Genomic DNA, 25,334 nt, shown 5'->3' with positions numbered 1-25,334 from the left:
ATCTCAACTCGTCTTTGCAAAAAAAACAACAAATCTCTGAAGAAGAAAACAGAATGGTTCCAAAATCTTAAAGTCACACACACTTCTTGGTCATAGAGCCCAAACCATCGACATCCTGCATCTCCCTCTTCAGCACTGACATGTGAAAAAACAAACAAAGCTAAACAACGGCGAGCTGTTCCTTCCCGTCATCCCCTTTGGAGCTGCTGCCCAACCTCACAAGACCCCCGAGGACCCCCTCCCCGGATCCCCTGAGGAAAGGCCCGACACCACCCACCCATGTCTCCTGTCAACTCTGACCTCTGGAGGGAGCAAGGAAAGGAAGAGAGAAAGGAAACGGCAAGGCCCTAAGATGTAAACCCTGCTTTGTGGTTGAAAATCTGCACGTGGAAACTCTCAGAGTTGCACAATTTCCTAGAATCTGATCCACTATGGCCAAACACTGAGCGACTGAGGGCAAAGAGAGAGAACATATTTACATAGTTGTGAAGCAAAATCTGAAATATTGTGGATGGGAGCCTCTGTAATATACGAGTATGTCGAAAGAGGGTTTGCTTAAGGTCTGACAGTAAGTGTGCTCACATGTAATACCTTGAGTTGTGGTTCAAGGGCAGGTTGAACTAGTCTCAGGGACTTGTTTGGTTTGTTCTACCGAATAGCACACAAACAAGAAGTGCCCTGCAATCAAGCTAGCATGACTCAAATGATCTGACATGTTTATGGCAACACCTAAACTGAAGGCTCTGATACACTCTTCTCTTACAAGTTTTCTCTTGCTGTTCAGAACAACCTCTGCCTGACTCGCGATCCTGCTGACAAGCACATACATATATTTCACCATACATTCGCAGCAGGTGGTGGAAATAATGTACGCCTTAACGTCCCTATAATGATAGCTTTATGTCAGTTCTGGCAGAAGCTCATAAAGGCAAGGTAATTGCCAATTACTGCTAAACTGCTTTCGTTTTTAACGTTTATTAGGCATCACAGCTTTTCAATCACATGTTCCAGACAAGATCAGACTCATGCCGAGCTTTGTTTAAAATCATTACTATCGTTTACGTGAATATCACCCTAACCCAAATCAAGATCACACGTCTGCTTTCTATCACAAAAAGGATGTTTTTTTACGATTTTATCACCATATTTTTGAACCAATGTAAGGACTGAAACTTGTTAACAATGAATTAGCATTCTGAAAATGTAAGCCAATGTCATGTTAAAACATGAATGGTACCCAGTAGAGCGCATACTTCCACTAAGCACCAACAGCCCACTTTTATACTCACTCATAGAGACCTGAGAGATTAATGGAAATGTCTAAAAACGCCCCGAGAAAGTGAGAAAAAAAATCCTGGATGCATCCGTCCTGTCCGCACAAACAGTTAATGGGGTCTATTTTCGGCTGAGACCCACCCTCCATCCAAGTTTTGTGGAAATCCATTAGGTAGTTTTTGTGTAATCCAAGTAACAAACCAACCAACTCATCAACCAACAAACGGACATGGGTGAAAACCTCCTTGCCGTAGGTAACTGTGCAGTGACAGCAGAACTGGATTGAGTTGTTTATAATTTAAGAGGCATGTCTATAAGTCATGCACATTATTCACATGGCATGACACACAATGTACAATAAAGGATGGGACAATCAGGATAATATGATGAATTGTTTTAGATAATTGCGACATGAAATACTCACATCATCCCATGCCTTATGTAAAATGCTATATCGAGGCTGTTAGATGCTGCCACTCCTGTTTGTTTAACGTAACTGTAGTCGTGTCTCAGAATTGACACACTCAATCCATATATGGTTAAAATAAAGCATTACTGTTAGTACTCTCAGACAACACTTAAGCAGAGAAGTACAACTGATTTCCACTTAGCAACCCCATTGTTCTCAAGTAACTTTATCGGAATAAAATGTGTTGCCTTGACTGTGGACTAGAGCCTGAATAAACCCCGGGATCACATGTTCCAGAAGAGGTAAAGCTGTATTTTGGATGCAAGCAGCTCTAGACTGGGGATTCAAGTACCAACTGAGCTAAAGTTCAAGCATTTTCTGATTAATTTATTTTGCATAAAAGCTTAAATTTGATTTCAGGAGTGGAGCCAAACACTTCACAATCTATGATAAATGTGATTAAGTGAATGCCAAATTCCACTTACAGTACCGAAATGTGTCTGAGCTTATTCAATGTCTTTCTTGATTGTTCAAAGATATATGTGGATCGAAGTCTTCTCATTGACCAGACGTGATCAACAACTGAGAACAAAAAGACATTCTTAATCAGCATTTACCACAATCACTGTGGGGCGAATACGCCATTACTCATCCAGAGTCATTAGTGATTAACTACTTTGCCTTTTCAGAGTAACTGCATGACTGAAACCACAACAGCCTGAATGAACAAACACTGACAGAGTGCCAGTAGATTCACGCTGGTATGAGGGACAGTTTATCTCCATTGATCAAATGCCCAAGTTCATAAACTTATACAACATGCAATATTTTATCTAATTTACCGGGGAAAAAATGAAGACACAGTTGACTTTACTAATACAGCTAATGTTTCTGTTTTGTTCTTGAAATATCCTTTCCAAAAATATATTGGTAGATCCATCAAAAGTGTGCTACATAGTTTTGCAGAAGTAGTAATAATGGTAATAACACAAACTCTTAATAACAACTGAGTAAACAAGCTGTTCTCAGAGGAAAATCAGGTCCCCAGAACACTGTTTGAAGCTACAAAAGGGTGGCAGGGTCCGCCACACACACAAAGTAAAACCATATGAGTTTGTGTTGTCCTTTAAGATCAGTTTGTGTCCTCAGTTTAGCCATAAAAATAAAAATAAATCAGTCAATAAAGATCTTTCTCCCTTCCAATTAAAATGTCTTCCCTAAAATTACATTGCTCACCTTTAAATGTGATCAACATGTGTTTTTAAAAGGGGCAGTCCACCTATTTTACATACAAGTCAATTTACTAGCCATGTTAATGACTACACAGCCTGTAAACACAAGCTGTCTAATGTCTTCTACTGGGTTGCATTATGGGAAATGTAGCATCCAGTGTTTTTGAGGGGACAAAACTTTTTTTTTTTTTTTTAAATCCTCTGTTGCACAAATTTGGAGCTTTTATCTCTGAAAACCTTCCGGACTATGAAAATGAATTCATATAGAGCTGAAGTACCCATTAAGTGGATATGAATAATTTTGTCACAAAATGGTAAAGCAGACATTTGACATTTAATTTTAAAATATCTCGCACACTTATACAAATGGAAAAATTCAAATGTCATTCCGAATGTACAGAGTGAAATTCTGCCTCCCCTCTCTGCGTTATAGATCCTGTGCTTGTCACTAAAGTGATCCCAACCAGACATGGTCTGTAACTGAAAATAAAAAAAAAACATCCAATAAGTCACACGCTAATGGACTGCTAGTGTTTTGATATTAGTGTCCAGTTGAGTTTTCGGCTCTCTCGACTTCATTTTCTCTCTAGCAGTCACATGGATTTAAGCTACAAACAGGCCCGGCTCGTCCTGACCTGACAAACTGCATTCCCAACGACCTTTTCCCTCATTGGGCAAAAAGGTCTGCATTCTCTTCTCTCCGACGACTGTGACTAATACGAGCCGTGGTGCGGTGCGGTGAGGCTGTCCTCTCCCTGAACAACCCTCAGACCGAAAAACAACTCAGAGAAATGTTTACATTCTTCACCCATGTTTCCCTTACTTTTATCCTCACAATGTGGGACATACACGGGAGTCAGCACAGCAACAAAGGGGGAGGCAGGACTCAGGTTTGTGGTTTGAGGTGATTTACGACCAATGATGATGCATTAAAAGTACTATTTGAATATTATTATGCTATAAGAATTAGAACATCATCAGCAAAAACTACTTGAAGTAGTGTGTGTAACCTCAACTATGCCTACTGTTTATTACTGTAAAACTGCAACGCGATGAGTCTACATTATCCACCATTTTCTTCATCCTGTACAACACTGGTTAGGTCAGCTGTTAAAAACGCCACACATGGTCTGCGAATCGAGACACATTTCCCCAGTCCTCATCAGGAATGCTACAAAATGGTGGATCTTCAGGAGCTGGTGGAGCACTGCAACAGGAAATGAACTCTGACATAAGAGCTATGGACCTTGGGGCCCCCACTGCATCCTGGGAAATTATGGCACTGAGAAGAGAAATGACCCATGTCACTCCCACGAAAACCCAACTCAGAGCTAAATCCATTCACAGTCCTCTGAAATGTCACACGTGGATATAGATCTTCGCAGCATTCATAGCAGCCTTTTCTAATTGCCTCGAGATTTCAGGTGATTCATCCGTAAGAGTATTCATTTTGCCAAAACAATGTGCTGTTGTGCCTGACGACAGCAACAACGGGGGTAACAAGGTCAAAACCAGGCCAACACGCGGACTGGCAGACTGGCAGAAATCACGGCCTGTATTTCTTTGATGCAGACAGGCCATCCGGCACCACAATAATGACAGCCAACAACTGAAAGAAGACAGAAAGAGTATACACAGTAATAATAATAACAATGACAGTACTCCCATCCCAAGATAGCACGACACTGTACCAGTTGGCTCGGGCTGATTTGGGTGTGCCTCCTCTATCGGTAAGATCCATCTTTCCCTCTGACGCCGCCACGAGTCGCCGCTCTCTGTTTTATGGCCGTTTTCCCAGCCGTGAGACAATAGCATGGACATCATTAGCTAAGTGGTGGCTGGATGACAGGCTGTGGCGCTGCGATCGATAACGGCAGGCGCAGCCATCCACAGGCTGAGCAGTGCTTACTCATCAGCCCTGGGCTTGCATGAGCCCTAGCCTGGGCTGGGAAACTGGGGCTAGGCCAGATAAGGGATGCAGAGGTGTCGGAGGCTCGCCGCCTGTGATAACAAATGGCTATGAAGAGCCACCTTATCTTCTCACCTTAAAGAGGATATGATGTCCGCTGTCACACCGCTGCCTAACGGCCAGAGCCACTCTGGCAGTTATGTTATGAGGGTGAGGAGAAGTCAGTCACTATTAGTCACAGTGTATGTGTGTAGAATTGTGTATTTTTTTTCAGGCTGTTTATGTGTCCTTAGACGGAAAACAACAGTTACCTAACTTTCAAAGCTGAGTCGCATCAACCATGAATACTAAACGATAAGAGCCAAGTAATGATTTGCAAATGTTAAAATGCCTGGAGCAAGCCCCGAGTTAAGAATACCTAATCATAACATTGTAAAAAATGTCCCCTGTCAAAAAACAGGGGTTTTGTGTGTCCTTGTTGTGTGTGGGAGAGAGACAGCGCTGGCACATGTTGACTCGGGAGATGCCAAAGGCCACCACAGCAGTGGCCAGATCCCCCTGAAGTGGCATCTGAGACAAACGTCTAGTGACAAGGTGGTGCCCTTCCTGTGTCCTTAAACACAGCTGACAATAACATTGCACTGTGCTCCAAGGGCAGAAAAACTGAGGGACGGCGGGAGCGGGGGGGAACAGAAATAAACTGAAAAACAGAAACAATGTGAAAAAGTCAAGAAAGAGAGCAAAGAAGTGGAGGGGAAACACGATCAATAGGGCTTTAAAGGAGTTTGGGAAATGTAAGAAAAACTTCGGGTCAAGCGGAGTACTTTCTGGTCGTCTGCGGGCCTTCTTCAATTCTTTCTCCTCTCTGCTTCCTTCCCTCTCTTTTTATTTCTCTCTGATGCTTATCAGTCTGTGATTAAACCTGCCGGCTTTAATTAGAATACGTCAGAAGCATAACACCTCTCTGCCTCCAACTCTCCACCTCTCTCTTCTCTTCTGTCTGAGTGCTGCAGGTGTGCCAAGACACTTTCAATAAAGTTGTCAGTGCGCTGGGCAGAAGCCATCACGAGAGATGGACGACACGGCAGGATAAGACACACACACACACACACACACACACACACACGACATCATGTTCCAGCAGTGCCAACGTGCATCAACCGCGAGAACAAACATACACTTACCTAAAGTGGTTATACTTTTCACTAGACACCTAATCTTATTATGGCTAATGTGTAGAAATGAAATGAAAATAACTTTAGTTAGCAACTCAACTTAAGCTTTCTATTACAATGTTTACAAAACAGTGGAGTGGAGGAGGGCAGAGGAGAGGAGCTGAGATGAGGGTGCTCGTTTTACTTGATTTCATTGGTAATATTATACCTGAAAGGAGCAGCTTACATGTGCAGCCAGTCTTCACAGATAAACACCCAAACCTCTGAGTCTCTCCGTCACACACAAGTTGCTGTTACAGAACCATTTTTCCCTTCTCTTTCCCCTCCCGAGTGAAATTAATCCCACTGATGGTGCCCAAGGAAGTATAAATAAAATGTCTGCACAAGGTGGATTATTGACATGTTCTACAGAAGCTAATAAGGGAGAAAACGTTCTCGTACGCAATAAATCCACTGCCCTGCACCTCTCTCCTTTTCTAAAAGGATGGGCAAGGTTTGACGTGCACTGAGCTTCATACTGAACCGACAAGTTGTATCAGAATACGGAACGACTGCTCTGCTATGAAGCGGAAGGTGTGTCAGCCTCCATACCTGCCACTATTCAGAAAGAGGAAGCACGATCAATGGAGACAGCATTTACGTGACAACCTATTATACGCATAGAGGAAGTGGTTCCAACGGGAGCTGACTAGTTGAGCATGGTTTAGTGATTATTCTGACTATTGAAGGAATCTTAAGCAATCAGGAGGACAAGGCCATCGCTAAAGAGAGTTGAACAGCTGGTGGAGGGTGATATTGATGTCAGTATTTGGAAGTTTATTATGAAAATAGGATAATCTTATATCAACTGAATTATTAACTGTAGAAAAAATAAACTCCTGAACCATGGCTGCAACTGATGAGTATTTTCATTATCCATTAATCCGTCGATCATTTTGCTACTGGGGATGAGACTCAAAAACAACTTTTCTTAAAAATGGGACCTTTAAAAGGTTTATCTTTAAGAAATTGAGATTATAGAAATTTCTTGTTGCATGTGATTTAAGTGAAGAAAAATGTGTATTTACATTTTTTTTTACAATCATTAGCATATGCCGTTAAGAAAGTAAGTTATCGTGTATTATTCGGTCACTTTCAAACTATGTGCTGGTGCACCTACATGAAAAAGTTAGGCGCACCAGCGCAACCAGTGAGATATAAATGAGTCTTGAGCCCTGGAGTATCAAAAGAATTGCCAAATGTCGACCAATTCAATAGTTGACAAGTAATCTATTAATTGACTAATTGTTGCAGCTCTATCAAGAACCAACCACAGCATCTGCAGAAATACATGTGATTATGAAGAAATATGATAAAGTATAATTTGCAATCGTTACAACAGCATCTGATAGTTAATGCTCATCAAAGTGGCTGCATTACTCTGATTTGACTGTGATCCTGAATATTTGTGAAATAAAAAAACATTGCCGCTCTCCTCTGAATCATCTCCTCACCTTTGACCCTCAGCTCTCCTCGTCTCCTCCGCCCTTATCCACTACTCCTGGCCTCCCCCATACACACACATACACAACCAGGCATCGTAGGTGGACTTCCTTCAGGAAACCCAGGGGCGCCACGAGGGAGAATCTCCAGAGAGACAGTCAAACAATGACACACGGGGACCTCTCCTACTGACTCCAGCCCAATTTAGGCAATGAAGCCTGGAGACTTGGGACACGGGGGCAGGTCAGCACGACAGGTTAAGACAAAAATGAAGTGTGTGGTTAGTTGTGGGAAGTGTGTCTGCAGACTGCAAACTGGCTCGACGTTATCCTTTAATACGTGTGTAGGTGGATTTCAGGGCAGTCTCTTTGTCTCTGAGGGTGAGAGGTTTTCCCAAGTAACAGACAGCGTAAACACTGACTCACCCTAAACAAGTGAGACTATTAAACCCATAACATGATAATATAATGGACTATCTATTAATGCATGAGAGCCCTCTCCGTTCAGGCTCCACTAAACTTGGTAAAACATTCAAACCTGTGCATGTAGGTGGTGCAAACTTTCTGTGTCCAACCTTTTGAACTCCGGGCAGTGGCCTCATTTCATTGGCAGTGACTCAATCATAACATCTTATCTGCGGACATGCCGAGTCATGGAATTCAGCCGTGGCCAATAGCCAAGCAGCAGGGTTACTTATGGCTGTCATTGATTGGTTGATCCCGGAGCACAAAGCTGAAAGGGCACATACCAGGAACACAGCCTGAAGCACAAACTGGCAGCCGTTTGCTCGAGCTTTACTTTACTCTCTCGCTCAATCTTGTAGCTTTTCTCTCTTCCGACTGACTACCAACTTTGTCGTGTCACTCTCTCTCTCTGTCTCTCCCACTGATCCCCTCATGTTCCCTCTCTACGGCCCTTTCAAATTACCATAGCCCCATTACCCTTGTCCCTCTGTTGCGTAATTGTATCTGGAATAGCAAAGCGGGGCTGCTCACGTCCAGAGGTCACCATTCCTCTGTGGCTTACATCCGTGTCCTTCATCTCCATGGCCACCGGGCCTCCAAACAGTGTCACCGTCTCAAAATATAAAGGCTAGTTAAAGCTAGAGCCCCACAGAGTCACCATTCAAACCATTAATCATATCTAAAGCCCCTGCTTTCCACTAGCATTATCCATTAATAATACATTTGTATTGGAAAAGCAATACCATAATAACATGGGCTTGGGATATAGAGCAAATGCGATCTTTATTACCAATTGATTTCTTTAAAAATGTGTTTAAAAGTTCTTGGGTGAATCATGCACAGGACTACTGTTGATATGTTTTTTTTTTTATAATTTGTTCCCTCATTGCTGATTTGGGATCACTTCCCTCAAACATAATTCGTCCATTCAGGATTCAGAGTAGAACTGGCTCTGGAACAGAATAGGGCCACACTACAGAGGCCTTTATATCAAGCTGTCCCCATCTGCAAAATCTGTAATGAGCAAGGGAGCTGCAACAGTGGGGAGAGAAGAGAACCTCAGTTCAACTGAGGCAGGCACACTTTCTAATGGAAATTCAGATACAATCATCCCAGAATGCACTTCTCTCTGCCTAATAATCGGCCACTAGAACAAGGCGGCCATTGAGAGCAGAGTGACTGTAATCTGGTCCACCAAACTCCAAAGCTGCCCGCTATAATTAGCTCTTTTCTCCATCAAACACAGGCTTACACTGACTCACAAGCAAACCTCTCCTGTAATACAAGAGACAGGGAGAGATTTAGTGACGTTTTTACATCCTTGGCATATGGAGTGGCCCCGTGTTGACAGGTAGGCTAGCTGTGAAATCGGCAAATGAGCAGGTGAGAGGGGCTGCCGTTTCATTCAGCGCCACGGCGGTTTGTGGAAATAAAAGCCTGGGTTGACATGGAAATTATATGGTGCGGGCAAGTTTTCAAATAGAGCGGTATTACAAGCCAGTAACACATCGTTCCTTATTTAAATAACCTACTCTACACTGATTTAGGCCATGTTTCACACTAAAAGGGCTTAAGTACTTTCCCAATTACCTTTCTCATTTTATTACTGGTCCAGAACTGAGAAGTGAAAGAGAGAATTTAGGGATGCACCGATTCATCGGACGATATTCGCCTTGTTGACCGCTATCGGCAAAGAAGATGACATTCGAATAAGGTCATGGCTGATGTTTATCTGTTGCGTCGTATCAATTTTACGCCGGCACATTCATGAGCTACTGGGTGTGACATCCCTGACATCAGCTTGTGAGGCTGTGTAAGTAGTGGAACATTCTCATCAATCAGTTGGAAGTGTAGAGAAGACAGAAAAGACTTTGAAGCGATTAATTTTCATGTAAAAGAGTGTTATTTAAAAGGAGCACTATGTAGTTTTGAAGTATTATATATTCAATATTCATGAAGTAATAATACAAGCTCAGAAATGCATATCTTCCATAACTGGGTAAACAAGCTGCTCTCAGAGGAAAATAAGGTCCCAGGAACACTGTTTGAAGCTAGAAAGGTGACAGGGTCCGCCACATAAACAAGGTAAAACAGTATGAGACTGGGTCATCCTTTAATGTCAGTTTGTTTCTTCAGTTTATTGTTTAATTGGTTTGTTTAGGCATAAAATAAGAATTAGTCAATGAAGGGAATCTTTCTTGTAAGATTAAAATTTCTTCCCCTAAACTACACAGTGCACCTTTAAAAGGGTTGTTTCATAACTTTGCGTGATCAATATGTGCTTTTCCAAAAGGTAGAGTAACGAAGGGCAGAATGACTTTTCATATTACTTTTCATAATAAAGATTTCTTTGTTTCTCTGGCAAAAAGGGGGGAATAGATAACACGATAAACAAAAGAAACAACAACAACAACAAAAACATCTTTATCAGTATCGGTGCCTCCCGTGATATGAGGAGTAGATATCCCCTCCTGTGTCTGTTATTAAGCACGCCAAACCCTGTGTTTATCCGTCCACATAACGCGGGACAGAATTTCTCTTCCACTGCCCTCATCAAAGGATGTATCCGCATCTCTGGCCTACATCCTGACGAACAAAGCCTGCCCGCCTCTAATCCCAGGAACATGTTCTAGCCCAGGGACTCACGACACAATCCGCAGCACAGAGGCACAACGGACTGACAGGGGTGAGTGAGCGAGCGAGCGAGCGAGTGGGTATATGCTGGTAGCTGCAGCCTGCTGCCTGGGCAAATGGCACGGCTATTAGGGGGGAAAAGGGGCTTCCTGGAGAGGTGTGACTGCACTGCAAAGGGCCCAATCAAGCAGAGAACAGAAGTGCTGACAGCTGCTAATGCATTTACCTGAGAGCAAAGAGACTGTCCTACCAAGTAAAGTGTGTGTGTGTGTGTGTGTGTGTGTGTGTGTGTGTGTGTGTGTGTTTTCTGCCTCCATAGCATGGTCTTCTCAATAAGGTTGATTGAGATCAAAGAGAGAAAAACTCAAGTCAAAGCACAGCCAGCAAATCCTCAACATGCCACCGTTCTCGGATGACAGAGTCCCTCTATCTGGTGGTGACACAGCAGTGCAGGCCACAGCCCCTGCTACAGCACGCACCTCTGTGTTATCACCAAACCTCCGCTGACAATTCACCCACTCATCTCCCTCCCTGAAGTCCTTCGGGTCAATCTTGAAGCATTGCTCCACATGCAGGCAGGCACATCACTTTTTAAAATGAAAGTCCAGTGGAAGGACTCTGACGTAAAAGGGAGTGGCTGGCAGGGCAATGACCACTTCGCACTGGCACTGAGATTAAGCTGTGACACACGGGCACTGACTGGCCCTGGCACATAAATAGATTAATGGTTGTGCTGTCATCGGGTCACCCTAAAAAAATCTGCACCCTTATTTGACAACACGGGGGGGGGGGGGGGGGGGGGCACGACATGCAGCTTCCAGAGAGGACGGTTAAATACCCCCCACCTGAGACGTTTAATTGATGGTGTTGAAAAAAAAAAAAAAAAAAACAAGCCAGACATTGAGTGTGTATCCTGTCAGAGCAGAGTTACCTCCCGGCAGGGCGTACGCACATTAGCTAAGTGTGTCACCAGGAAGCCCTGTACATGCAGCTTTGATGTTTGCCAAAGTTAGTGGGGCATTTAATAAGGGAGAGAAAATAATCACCCACGACAAAAGTTTCTCCTGTTCGGGAGCTTACGTCATGACCCAAATCTGACGCAACGTGCCAAATAACAGCGGTTTACACCCCATTTATAATTCAACTAATTGCTTTGAGTCGATCCAGGAGACGATCGGGACACACAGAAAACGCAGACACAGCTCCACACAGTTGACTTGACAGCCAAACATCCTATTTCCCCCTCCAACCAATTGAAAGTCCTTATTTTCTCCTTGTATTCAAGGCAACACCAGGAGGGAGGAGGAGGAGAAGGAGGGAGGGAGGGAGGGAGGGAGGAGGAGGTGGGGGGGGTGTTTCTCCAGGCCTGACATGACCAATGCATTCCAGGTGTTGTTGTACAAACAATTTTTTAATGTTTGGACAAGGTCCATTTTTTTTTTTATGACCTCTCTCCTTTCTTCCTCTGTGAACTTCCCATTTAAACACGCACAGCACCAAACTAAACCACAACAGGGTTATCATTATGTTTTTTATATATATATATATAAAAACACACATAGAGGCCATTAGAATAATCATTATCATCACTGTGAAGGGCTTCAGATCACACCAGCCCTCAGGGGGACTGGGGTTGACTCCCAGTTTCTTGTTATTCGCAGCACTTCAAGATTTAACCCAGGCTGTAGCTCGGAGAGAAGTAAACGCCTTTAAATAAATAAATAAATAAATAAAAATGCCTCTCTAACATTGCTCAGCTCTTCAGCACCGTGTGTTGTGTGGTGTGATAAAAAAACAGAAGATTATCTAGTGTAGTCTACATACCATAGCATTCCTCCCTCTCTCCAGCTCTGGTCCGCTCCTTTTCTTTTTCTCCTTTGCGACTCACAGCCGGTTAAAGACTTTCAGCAGGGCAACACACACACACAAAAAACACTTCTTCCAAAAAACAAAAAACTATTATAATTACAATAAATTGTAATTATTATAGCAGCAGCGCTTCCCCACGTTAAGTGCTCTTTCTCATCAGCCTGAAGTTTTCAGAGAGATTGTACATCTCTCTCTCTTTCAGTAGAGAGAGAGAGAGAGAGAGAGTGTGTGTGTGTGTGTGTGTGGAGAGAGAGAGAGAGAAAAAAACCAACTAAATTCTCGTCGGGAAGAAAATGTTGCTGTTCAAACTCCAGTCTTCTGTCCACGGCTGGAAAAAACGTCTTTCGAGGAGGAGAATTTAAAAAAAAAAAAAAAAAAGAAAGAAAGAAAAGAAAAGGTGGTGGAGGAGGTGGGGGGAGGAAGCGATGGGAAAGCGAGCACTGTTTCGGCGTGTTTTTTCCTTCTTGGTGCAAGCACCACGTTGTTTTGACCAATTATTATTTCCTTTGTTGTGTCAAAAAAATAAAAAAACAAGAGTCCGGAGAAGACGCGACCACGAGCCGTGCCTTCTTCTTCTGCTGCTGCTGCTTCTTCTTCTTATTCTTCTTCTTCTTCTGCTTCACGAGGCGAAGACCGCTTTCCAGAGAACAACAGCTCGTCCCCGACCGCCTCTGTTTTCCTTTCTGTCGGTAAGCCCCTTACAGGCTAAATGTGTGACGGTGTGTAGAAGTCTATTTTTTTCAGCTTCCCCAATAATGGCGGACCGTTCTCCCGAATCCAGCATCTCCCCTCCCATTCACAGCCCAGAGGGAGAGAGACACTAAGAGAGAGTGGGGGAGAGCGAGAGAGAGAGGGAGAGAGGCTCGCCCAGCGGTTCATGGACACAATTACAACACACACACACACACACACACGGTGTTTAGGAATATTATTATTCAGTCAGGATTTATAATCTAAAACTATTAAAGGCGCGCTGTGTAGTTCTGGAGAAGAAAACTCAAATCGTATTTTTAATGTTTATAGTAATGAGGGGAAAATAATACAAACCTAGAAATATAAAAAAAATTTCCCCTGTAATTGAATGAACAAGCTGTTCTCAGAGGAAAATAAAAGCGACGAAGCCACGCCCCTTCCGGTTTCCCTCATGGGACCTTATTTTGGAGAAAGTTTGCATGGTAGTGAATAAAGACTTGTCAGTTTGAAACATAATTTTAAAGTAAAGTAAAATATTATCTAGTTTTGTGTTAAACCTGCCAGTGAATTACATCGCCAATCGCCAACCCCGACATGGCCGCCACCTCGGCACATAAAAAGGTACTGAAAAAGTAGAAAATCACAATAAGTATGGTACATATTGACAAATGCAGTTATGTGAAAGAAGTGTTCGTCTGTTTTGTGAGCTGCTAATATAAAGGAGCAGCTCTACAATGTTTACGTTACGGGTTTTGGTGAGTGTCTCCAATCACTACCACACAAAGTTTTTCTGAAAGAAGGTCCCTTGAGGGAACTTCGGCTCTCTATAAGGTCTCCAGAACACTCTTTGAAGCTAGAGAGGTGGCAGGGTCCGCCACATATAAACAAAGTAAAACAGTGTCAACTTGAGTTGTCCTTTAAGGTCAGTTTGTTTATGACTTATTATGACTTTTTTCCACCTCCTGATTATAACACTCACGCACATTGTTTGATTTGTCTCATGGTTCATGTTTATAGTTTCAAGTCATCCTCCTCGAAGCCCTTGTTTAGTTGTCTGTCTTGGTGGTTGTTTACTTGCTTTTTATGTGCTTCTACGTGATATCAGATCATTCTTGTCTGTTTCAGTCTGTCCTGTGGCAACACTGTTTATGAGCTGTAGAAACGAGGAATGTCTTCATGTCACCGTGATTGTAATTCATTGACTTTATTTTGGTCCATTTGCCCTCTTGGCCCCATGCCTCACACATCACTTCCTTTCACAGCTGATCCCCGTTTCCATGTACAAAGTCAAACATTTGTCATCCTCTAACAGATTTTTAATGCTCCGTGGCTACATGAGAGGTAATAGATTTGTTCTGCCTTCACCCGAGGATTTCTAAAACCTTTTCCAGCAGCGCAGAGGAAAAATATCTAATACATTTCCTGAGCAAATCAATCATTTCAAAGGTCACTTGTAATTATACGTATGGTGCCCTGAGTCATCCGCTTGGTAAGAGAGCTGCAGTGACGTCGTCTTTCCTTTGATGGCTTCAGCTACTACATGATAAAATATTGAAGCTCCCGAAAGTAGACTCAGGCTTGTTGTCCCCGGAAAGACAATGCGACTACTTCCCCGTACTCGGAGAAATGTCTGCAATGTTGTACAAGACAACTGCCTGTACTAACAGCTCCAACAGATGTTTAGTGTCTTGCGCTGGGGCTTTCTCCTGGAATCCTCCTCTCTCTCCCTGTTGGTCCTTCCATGAACTTCCTCAAACATGCAGTTCCAATCTGGTAATCTAAACTGTGTGTGATATGAAAACAAATACGTCATACGGCGGTGAAACTTATTTATTGGTTTTGAAATTGAGTTTGACACGTTTGGAGATATTTAAGGCTGTGGAAATAGCACAGGCATGTCAGGCGTTACGGTCAAGGGTGACACACAAACAATATTCTTTTAAACATAAGACACAATCATTTGTATGCACAGTTGTTCTATCATTCCTTCATGAGATGTGAAATTATAATGTACAAAGTGCACTTTGTGTGCGCCGACAGTTTGAAATGTGACCCGCCATTAAATACACAGCCGGGGAGGGTTCAAGGTGCACTGCCCTCCCTTTGAATAAGTCTACAAGCTTCTGTCCAATCATATTAGTCACTGCGATCTCAGCAATATTTGCATGACCCCAATCACACAGAGCATGATTAGCAGGGGTCAAAGTTTCTCTTGAATAATCTGCCCATGTTTTACATCCTTTTCTCTTTCCACCGGTTCCCCAACAAGGGCCGGGCCCTATCGTAAAACTTTTGTTCATTTGACACATGCATCTATTTGAGCTATTTAGTTTTCACACACAGATGACCACATCTCCTGTGCTGTTATTACCCTGGACACAGCAGTATCAAAACACAGCTGCAAATACTATATGGAAGAACAACACTACATTTATTGTTTACTCACGGGTTGGTTTTCCCTTTCGTTTTATTTCATTTCCCCATCCCACCTCAACCCGCTCTGTATTTGCAGCCAAAATATTTCTGGGTCCCAAGGGCAGGCACATTCCTTCACTCACAGTTGTGCAATCCCTGACAATCACAGTTCCCCCCCATCCCCCATCTGACTCCCTAAACGCCCAGAACAGAGAGGCAAGCTGTCCAGGCGGTCTGGGCAATGTTCTGTGGTGAATGGCCGCCCAACCAGGCCAGTAAACAAAACGCTGAGCCCTGACTCTGCAGAAAACAACCACAAATGATGTAACCTCAAGAGGCCGGATATATATATATATATATGGGTACCTTTTCATTCTGTTTTGTGTATGCAAGTGATACTGAGGTGTTTCACAAGTGTGGGGTCATAACCGCATGTGTACACACTCAAAGTGGCTAAACTACTATTTTTAAAGATGGAAAACGAATGTGGTTTTTTTTTATTCTCACAGTTTGTTTCTTTAAAAAACCCTAATGATAGTCAAACTCGACAGTCTTGCAGAGGCCTATATCCAATTCAATTTAAATTAAACAGTTTGTTCATTGAAAAATATATGTCATAATGTATGATTGAGTGACGATTACAATCACATTAAAATGGCTGTACATTTTATCATCCATATCTTTCTTCGGTTTCTTTTAATCTATTCATTATTCAGTTTCTGCTTAAGAGAAGAAAAAAAAGTAATCGCCCTTTTGCCTCTCATGTGATCCAAAGTACGACTTAACGTCACACACTACGAAAGAACGCTGGTCCTTGTAGTTCTATACCACACGTCACGCATTCTAAATGGGGCGACAAAAACTACATTCCCCACCATGCAACGCAACTGGCGTAGTCTTTCACTTCCTGTTAGCTCTGTGAAGATAGCGGACGAGCGGTCGAAGACATTACTGATGTATTTATGTAAAATCGGAGCATAATTGTTCAGGAACGCTATTCTGGAGCCCCCGGGGTCCATATTTAGGAGACGACAATGGTAAATATGTCTCAGATGAACAATGTTTTATATTTTTCTCATAGTAGTAGCGTCTTACGGTTAGCTTGTTAGCATTTGAGAGTTCGCTGGATGGCTTCTTCATTCAGTCGGTAGAAAACGGTAGCTAGCTAGTAAGCTAACTTACTACAGCAGTCTAAGGCCACAGATTTGAAGTCACGATGTTTTACCGCGGACTCAAATTAGCGCTTAACTCTAATAGATCGCACGGTGATAATTTTGACATTGTCAAGGGTTTTGCACAATCATGTTATCAATTTAATTGGGTGTGGTCTAGTTTACACGCTAGCTTAACCTAACGCTGTCAGTGTTTAGCAAGCTAACGTTACAGTTGGCTACATGATGGTATCTCTGGACAAATACTGCTGTTAGATGTAAGTATGTGAATACTGCTGGATATTCAAGGACATCTGATGCTGAATATAAGCTAGTGACAGCTATAAGCTAACATCAGATAATCATCCTAACCATGACAAGTATTTCCGAAGTCTGTTCTTATCTCATTTTTGTCTATCTTTAATTTGTCACATAGATCCGCTTCATCCTCATCCAGAACCGAGCAGGGAAGACACGACTGGCCAAATGGTACATGCAGTTTGATGATGATGAGAAGCAAAAGTTGATTGAGGAAGTGCATGCTGTGGTAACTGTCAGGGATGCCAAGCACACCAACTTTGTGGAGGTAAGGGATAAATCAGTATTATACATATGCATTGGTTGGAAACTTCTTCCCTTCTGGATGGTTCACTGGTATTGCCAATTATGTTGCTTTGTTCAGTTAAACCAGCACTTTTTTTTCCAATGCCTAACAAGGACCACAGTATAATGACTCAAGCCAAACTGTTCTTAAACATTTCCTCTGTGGCTTCATTTTAGTAAAATAATTGGGTGACTCATATGTGTCCCACGTTACAGGCATTTTCCACCAGCTACTTAAAGAAATCATAAGTCTTTTTTAAAAACTAATTTGAAAAAAGAGCATTGCAAGGATTATGTGGTATTCTAGAGAAATAAAAAATCCTGATCTGCACATCTCTTTTTATTATGTTTTCTGTTTAAGAGTTCTTAGAAATGCGCTGGGTGGGTTTTATCTGAAAGATGGAAGGATTAGGTCCAAGTAAAGCTGCTGTTGTTGTCAAAATATGAGAGACCGGGTTCTCAAGAAGCTTAATCTGTGTTGTTCTCACAGTTCAGGAACTTCAAGATCATTTACCGGCGTTATGCTGGTCTGTACTTCTGCATTTGTGTGGACGTGACTGATAACAACCTGGCATACCTCGAGGGAATCCACAACTTTGTAGAGGTAACTGACACAACACATTATATATAGACTCAGTAAGTGAACTATGATGATTCAATTCTTATGGTCTGACTGCTTCAAGGAATGTCTGTTAATGATTTCCTACTAAATTTCCCCTCCTGTACAGTCTCACAGCTCCTTAATCTCAAACCTGCATTCATGCAGGGAGTATGGACTGCAGTCAAATGACATTTAGTGGAAGACATTAGTTGTTTATTATTCAGTGTTCAAGTTTCTGGGTGATTCATCTTACAGTAAGAGAAATGTAAGGCGTTGTCCACACTAACTGTATGATATCGCAGTGGTATCTAAATAACTCTGATAATAATTACAGAAGTTCTGTCTTCAATGGAATATCGATTATCAGATTGGTACACGAGACAACAGATTAGTCACCGTTCAACCATTTAGCATGACAGTCTAAGTCAGTACAAATTCCAAAACACACTCCTACAAGTTTCCAAATTCATTTAACACTCTTGTGTTCAGGGACTGCCGTTATTGACTTTGCTCAGGGTTAGATAATACCAGGTCAAGAGATGCTGGAAACAAGCCTTCAGCAATAGAATAACAAATTGATCACTAATTATAAACCAGGTCTGATAGTAACTGACAGCACGGACAGTGCACAATGAAATAATAACCCTTGCTTTAAACAGCCTGGCCAAAAAGATGTTGCTAATAGCAACAAAACAGTAATCTCAGATTTTATTTATTTATAATGTGCAAGCATTTTGGTCGGATCAAAACTTGGAAGTTTCATAATAAGATCTGTGTCCGCTACTGTATGACCTATTTCTGCGGAGTCGCCTCCTCTCAGTGCTCATGTTGGCCCCTAAAGCGCCACTGCAGCAAAATCAGAAAAGTCAAGTAAATGCATTTCAGTATCTTTTGCTGCGCATCATTTCAGATGTTGGTTCACAGCAGATCTACCAATAATGTTATGTTTCTATTTTACTAGTAGTATATGTATTGCATACACCTGCTTTGAAGAAGTCAATCAGCGTATGCCTGATGCCTATAAAGTAAAAATAGTCAGAGTGACAAGTGTATTAAATTGTGAAAACTAAATGTATTTCACTTCATAAAAAAGTTACCCTCAAACAGTAACATGGATATAGATTTTAGCAAAGGGAAAACATATCACTAAGGAGAGCCGAGACAGCTGATATTCACCAAAAATGCTGGCTGGTTATCACATCAGTGCTGTTTTGGGTCTGACTGCCAGTATTTTAGATACATTATAAAATGTGCTACTTTGGCTCTAGTGCAGCATCTATCCTATCTGTTTTTACCACACTGTGGTCTTGCTCAATGTCCTGCCCACAACACTATCTGAAATGTGATGTGACACAAGAAATAGGCTGTCAACACTGGATAATTGGAATCAGCAAAGTTACTAGTAACAAAAGTTGAGGGGATTAAGTTGCAGGAAATGGAAATACTCAAGTAAAGTACCTCAAAACTGTACTTTTACGTCCAGTACTTGAATAAATCATGGTTACATTCCATCCCTTGTTGTCATCAAGACTTTTATTTTTACAGTAAATATCTGTTTCCTTGATTACTAGTAATGAATTTCGGCCCTGAGAAAACCATATCGATCCTAAATTAAAACATGAAAATAAATAAAATTTAAGTGACTTGTTACAAAGCTTCTGGCCATATTTCGCTCCACAACATTTCGCTAGTTAATCCTTCATTAAATTCAGCACATATTGGCCTACATTGATCACTGCGTGAATCATAATTTGTCCTTCACATATCTGCAGTGTATCATTACTTCCCACCGTAGTGTACTGTATGTGGGATGTGATATCGTCATTCTGGCATTTGTGTTTGTAGCAGAGTTTTTTAAACACCATAAATCCAAAATAGAAATTTCCTACTTACGCAACAGGTTTCCCCTGTGGAGGTGATACTCTAATGAGTTTCTGCAGCTCCTTGCTGTGCACAATTTGTATGTACAGTGAGACAGAAATGTCTGACATATTTCAAGGTAGAGTCTATATTTTGGAGTAATATAGTCATTAGTGTAAGTGTAACATACAGTGTCACACAATTTATATTGTCTTCAGAAAACTTGATGCCAACAGTCCATATGGAGTAGTTGGTGTCTTAATTTAAATGGTGGATATCTCATTTGAAATAGAACATACAAATAGGAGTTGCTATGGTTATAATATATCTTACTCTTAAAATGTGTTTTAAATAATGATGTTGAATCATTACGCAGCTCAAGTGCATCTTGTTCTTAGTGTTTGATATTGCCTGGAAACGGCTTTTACTTTTTCTAATCACATTCAGTTTTTTAAATCAAATAGAACCAAGTGAAATTGTGAGCTTAATGTACAATCTGCTGTTTGTTTTTGGCTAAGACAAACAGTAGAGCATTTTCTGTCCAGAGCTGTCTGGAGTGAAGGTCATTCCATGTAATGTTTGACTATGAAGGAATGCATGTAAGTGCATTCTGAAATCCACAGCATGGTCTTAAGTTGTACTCTCTAGTCTGGTTGTTGCATATAGCCACATGTTCAAGGAAAAACAACCCATTTAAATTCACTACAGTAGAAGTTTTTTACTACCCTTTTAGTCACTGCACCCAAACTCTAAGCAGGGGTTGTGTCATTGAGAACTGCGAATGATACTGTGTCACTTAAAATGATCTCTTGTGGAAACCAGATGAGACGAGAGCCACATACATTTTCATGCAGCGTATTTTGGATGGATGTCCTTGTAGTGGAAATCAGCTTATTACATGGTTGTTAAGTGGATTCTGCTGCTGCTTCGACATCAGTTTATTTCTGCAGTAATGCATCACACCAAGACACACAATTACCATACATCTGTATGTCTTTTTAGAGTAGACTATTTGGTTATCTCCTGGTTGCTATCTGACTAAATTGACTTTTTTTTTTTACTGTTCCTTTCTTTCTTTTAAGGTGCTGAATGAGTATTTCCACAACGTGTGTGAATTGGACCTTGTGTTCAACTTCTACAAGGTAAGGACGTTGCAAGATTGTTCTTGCCTCTTAGATTTCATATTATTTTTCCAAACGCCTCGATCAGATGAAGGAGCAGAGGAGAAACAGATGAGAAAACGATTCTTTCATTACGGTGCCATGGCAACTGATAAAATATACACAACTTGAGCATTCATTCAGAGATTCATCTAAATCATTTTTAGTGGAGGATGGATATACATTTCTGATAAACAACAAACATCTCTGAACTTGATCCCAAAGACTGCTGCTGGTGTTTATTCTAATTTTCAGCTTCAACTTTTAAAGATTAAATATGTAAGAATTCAGTATTAAAATGTTGAAAGAAAAATAGCCCAAATGTTTCCAACAACTTCAAAATGTTGCCTTTTCTGTGAACATTTGTGCCTGAGTCACGTCAGAGTATCATCAGTAATGGTGGTTGTGCAGTGGTGTGTTTGCCAAGCGTTAGTCATGTGAGTTTGACAATGGGACCGTTGTTTATTCGGGTTACTCACGCATTGCCCCAAACAGCAAGGTATCTCAACTGTACATTAGCTAGCCAACAACTAATGTGTGTGTCTTTGTGGTTGAGCCTCTTACTGAACCCAGCACTCACCAGAGACTCCAGTTCTATCTCTTTTCCCCCCTCTTCTCCCTGTAGCGTTCATGAAGTAAAGCACATTTCCCCTCCAGCTCCAGTTGACTTTGATGCTGCAGTCAAGTTGAAAAATAAAGATAAATCTACTTTATAATCCCAAAAGTAAAAAGTAATCTCTGAACTCTCTTGCTGTCAGTAATCATCACTGGATCAGATCAGAATTTGATGGTACCATGGTTGTGTATTCCTCATAAAGGTCCGGCTCGGCACCTAACTCTGACCCCATGCACAAACCGCCCTTGCGCTGCCTGGATATCCCAAAACAAAATTTGGCAACCACCACAAATTTGACACATAAGATTTATCAATCATTTTGCACAATGTCAGGAACCGTCCACTTTCACCAGAACCTCCCTGTCCTTCCCATCCCACAACGTTCCGCTGCTCCCCAGCCAAAACTATTTCACACACTCAGTCGCCCTCTTTTCTCAGGTGTGTGGCAAGAAAGGCTGATTCATCCCATTATACATTTCACGTGTGGTCATGTTTGCCAGAGTATTTAGTCATCCGGCGGTTATTTTTACATTTTGATGACACAGAGGTGGGGTTGGGTAGTGATGACCACAGGCTGGATGATGTCTTGTTATAGGACAATTTTCCTGGAAACCCAACCCCTTAAGAAGATAATGTCACTTTGCTTTCAACAATGTTGCATGTGGTTTGTGGTATTTGTACATTTCCTGCTCACTAATGCACTTCTTGTGTCCACACTTTAAGGTGTACACGGTGGTGGATGAGATGTTCTTGGCTGGAGAGATCAGGGAGACCAGTCAAACCAAGGTCCTCAAACAGCTCCTCATGCTCCAGTCGCTTGAGTAGAAACCAGACCCCCATCCTTACTGCCCGCCTCGGCACCGAAATCAACCTCCCCTTAACTCTGGAAAAAGGACCCCCTATCATTGGCCTGCCTCTACAGAGCAGACTTCACTCCTTTGAGAACTTCAGGAGCGGGGTGTTTTTAGAGATAGAAATACAGAATATTGTTTACATATGGATATATAATATGGAAGTTCAATTAACCTGTTTGTCATAGCAGTCTATCTGTTGTACTTCTAATGAAGTCGTGCAGCATGAAAGCTGTACATTTCAACATGTTAACATCTCATAAAGCCTTGTTACCACCCAAAGTACCAGGAACTTTTTGTGTCAGGAACTGCTTTTTGATAAAACCAAAAGGTTCCTTCAACCTGTTTATTGCGTTTACACCACGAAGCTTTAGGGAAATTTGTCCCTGGAACGTAATTTAGACCCTGTTCCTGCAATGGAAACGCACTGAGTTCCTCAAGGTTCCTAGTCCCTGGGGTGGAAATGCGGCTTTAGTTACAATCAACTTTATATTCTGTTCACTTTCCCCAAAGCTGCAGAAAAGGACTTATTTCATGTGGTAACCAGTTAGTATTTGCATTTATATCGCTGTGCAGTGTGGAAACACTGATGTAGATCTGTCTCCTGCGTTCCTCCTCTCCTCCCCTCATTACTCTCAACATTCATTCAATGGCACTACTGTAACTAACAAGCACCATGTATAAAGAGAGACCGCCTGTAATGATACGTGTGCGTTCATTGAGCACTTACAACAGCCCTGCAGCCAGGTCTATAAATCCACCAGAAGACAGACCTCGCCTATGATGTGGCAGCAGACTCGTCACGCCTTCTGCTTGTTTTGTATCTGGATCACAGTACAAGCAAACTACAACTAGAAAGCCCTTTAGAGCAATTGACCCGCTACGGCAGGTTCATTATTGAATGGAGTGTACTCAGGATGAGTGCCATTCTGACAGTGTGTTATTGCGACCTGTGCGCCGTGTCAGACACCCTCGTGGCTGATGATGATAAACACTGTAGGTTATGTTAGCAGCTCTCTGGATGTTGTAATCGTTCTCATTACATTTCAGACTGTCGAGATCATTCGATGCAACTCAGTACGTTAAATGGTGCTTGTTGGTCACACTTAAAAACACTTAGGACAAACGCACTCAGATAGACTCAGACCCGGACTTGGAGAGTGTGTTTTACATAGGGCAGTACTGTGAAGTTTGCTTCGTATGGTATGTACATACAGTGTATCTTGTTGAATATTGTGAAATTAACACACTCATTCCAAAACGAGTGCTTCTTGCTCACTGTATGATCTGAGCAGTTGAAATAAATTTAAAACTTTTAAATTCCTCCTACAAGCTTCATGAACTTTGGCCAAAAAAAAAAAAAAATGTCCCTTTGCTGGACTTTTATGTTTATGAGGTCGCTCGTCATACTCTAATTTTAACCATATCCAGTCACCGAGGTGTCAAAGGTGGTTTCACAATGTTACTGTTGTTCAACTTTTGTATTTTCTTTTTTTTTTAATGATTAGGCAATTGTGAAATATGTACTGCTTCCCTTATTGTCCACCTGTGTGAGTCTGTTGATGGAAGACGTGTGTGTGTGTGTGTATGTGTTTCTGTCTACGACTCGGCTTCCAGCATCAATACGTCCCATTATATGTAAATAATAAAATAAACAGATAAAGTGATACATGAACATCAACCGTCTCTGCTTCTTATTCCTAATTGATATCTATGAAAAGGACATTTTATTGTTAAATGAAATCTTTGATATTTTCTTAGCTGGGGAGTAAGAATATAAAAACTATAATATTTAATGGAGTATTAGGCATTGTAAGTCAAATAGTCTTAAATTTGAATTTGTCACTAAAAAGCATTAGATTCAACCGTCTGATATGTGTAGACACTATGATATAGACTCTATGTCTTAACACATGTAGGTTACAGCCTTCCTTTATGTATTTGTTGGTTTGACAAGTATTCAGTCTGCATCAGAAAGACACCCAGAAAACAACTGACTCGACTGGACCTCATAAAATGACCAGCAAGCATCTTTAAAAAGAGCAAATCCACATTTTCCTGTCCAGTATTTTAGCACCATCTAGTGGTAACACCTCAGCTCCTCACTTTATTATGAGGTCATCCCGACAGCCTGCCTCGGATCAATAAATCAGTCAATATATCCACTTCAGCTACATTAAACCACTCTAGCCGTTGCTCCATCGACCCGAGAACATAAATCCAGACAATTGGACACAGAGGGCATTTACTCTTCATCATATGAGTCCTCTGATATCCTAACCTCACCCTGACTGCCTCAGAGAAATGAGTCGACTGAAGAATGGAAGATGGTCCAAATGAATCATGTGCATGGATTCCATTGTTGAATTGCAGGGTCTGTTAAGTCAGCTGCCTATAAAGCTGATGTGTTATATGACTTGCTGCTCACAGGGGAGAGGGAAGTGAGATTTACCTATGTTCAGGATCATACATACTTCAACTGTAGCCACGTTTCCATGGCAGGGATTTTCACCAGGGACTAGGAACCTTTAGAGGGCCTCAGTGCAGTCCCATCGCAGGGACTGGGGTCTACATAAGGGAGAGGGAGGAGGCAGAGCCCAGACAGTTTTCATGGGGGGCCACAAGGGGCCACTGAACATCTTGGGGGTGGGCATGGCACCTTCTGGCCAATGCAGACGCCATATGCAAGTTGCAGGTAATTTTACACCTGCCTCCCAATGCTTCAGTTCCCACTGTATGCCCATTGGTAGTATTTTCCAAAAGTAGAGGAACTTTTGAGTTGGTTGAATGTTGCAGCAATTTATTTCAGCCACCATTTCTAAAACCATCTGCAGTCGCAAACCACTTTGCTTTTTATTCATTGTGCTTCGGCACATCAACATTGGAAGCGTACAGCAGATGGGAAACCATCATAGTTGCTGTAGAGTAGAGCTGC

At 41.8% G+C, this 25,334-nt stretch overlaps 2 protein-coding genes across 2 annotated transcripts in view; one reads left to right on the top strand and one right to left on the bottom strand.

Annotated features, from left to right (window-relative positions):
* Window positions 1-13,273, bottom strand: part of arhgap35a (Rho GTPase activating protein 35a) — a 68,990-nt gene extending 55,717 nt beyond the window's left edge. The window contains exon 1 of the mRNA XM_030442199.1: window positions 12,405-13,273. The gene's annotated coding sequence lies outside the window, so the exon portion shown is untranslated. The remainder of the gene's footprint in view (window positions 1-12,404) is intronic.
* A 3,154-nt stretch (window positions 13,274-16,427) lies between these two features.
* ap2s1 (adaptor related protein complex 2 subunit sigma 1) lies at window positions 16,428-24,074 on the top strand. Its single transcript, XM_030399412.1, has 5 exons — window positions 16,428-16,594; window positions 17,145-17,294; window positions 17,802-17,915; window positions 20,855-20,914; window positions 22,272-24,074. The coding sequence occupies exons 1-5, from the start codon at window positions 16,592-16,594 to the stop codon at window positions 22,371-22,373; spliced, it is 429 nt and encodes a 142-aa protein (XP_030255272.1). The 5' UTR covers window positions 16,428-16,591; the 3' UTR covers window positions 22,374-24,074.
* The last annotated feature ends 1,260 nt before the right edge of the window (window positions 24,075-25,334 follow it).

Source organism: Sparus aurata, chromosome 2, assembly GCF_900880675.1.
Source record: "Sparus aurata chromosome 2, fSpaAur1.1, whole genome shotgun sequence".
In the NCBI taxonomy this organism is placed as follows: domain Eukaryota; kingdom Metazoa; phylum Chordata; class Actinopteri; order Spariformes; family Sparidae; genus Sparus; species Sparus aurata.
This window is presented reverse-complemented; position numbering and strand designations above follow the sequence as displayed.

Bases quoted from the DNA above. Each gene is read 5' to 3' on its own strand.
- ap2s1 (XM_030399412.1), top strand. The intron at 17,916-20,854 runs GTAACTGACACA...CTTTCTTTTAAG, and splicing joins GAATCCACAACTTTGTAGAG to GTGCTGAATGAGTATTTCCA. The intron at 20,915-22,271 runs GTAAGGACGTTG...CCACACTTTAAG, and splicing joins TTGTGTTCAACTTCTACAAG to GTGTACACGGTGGTGGATGA.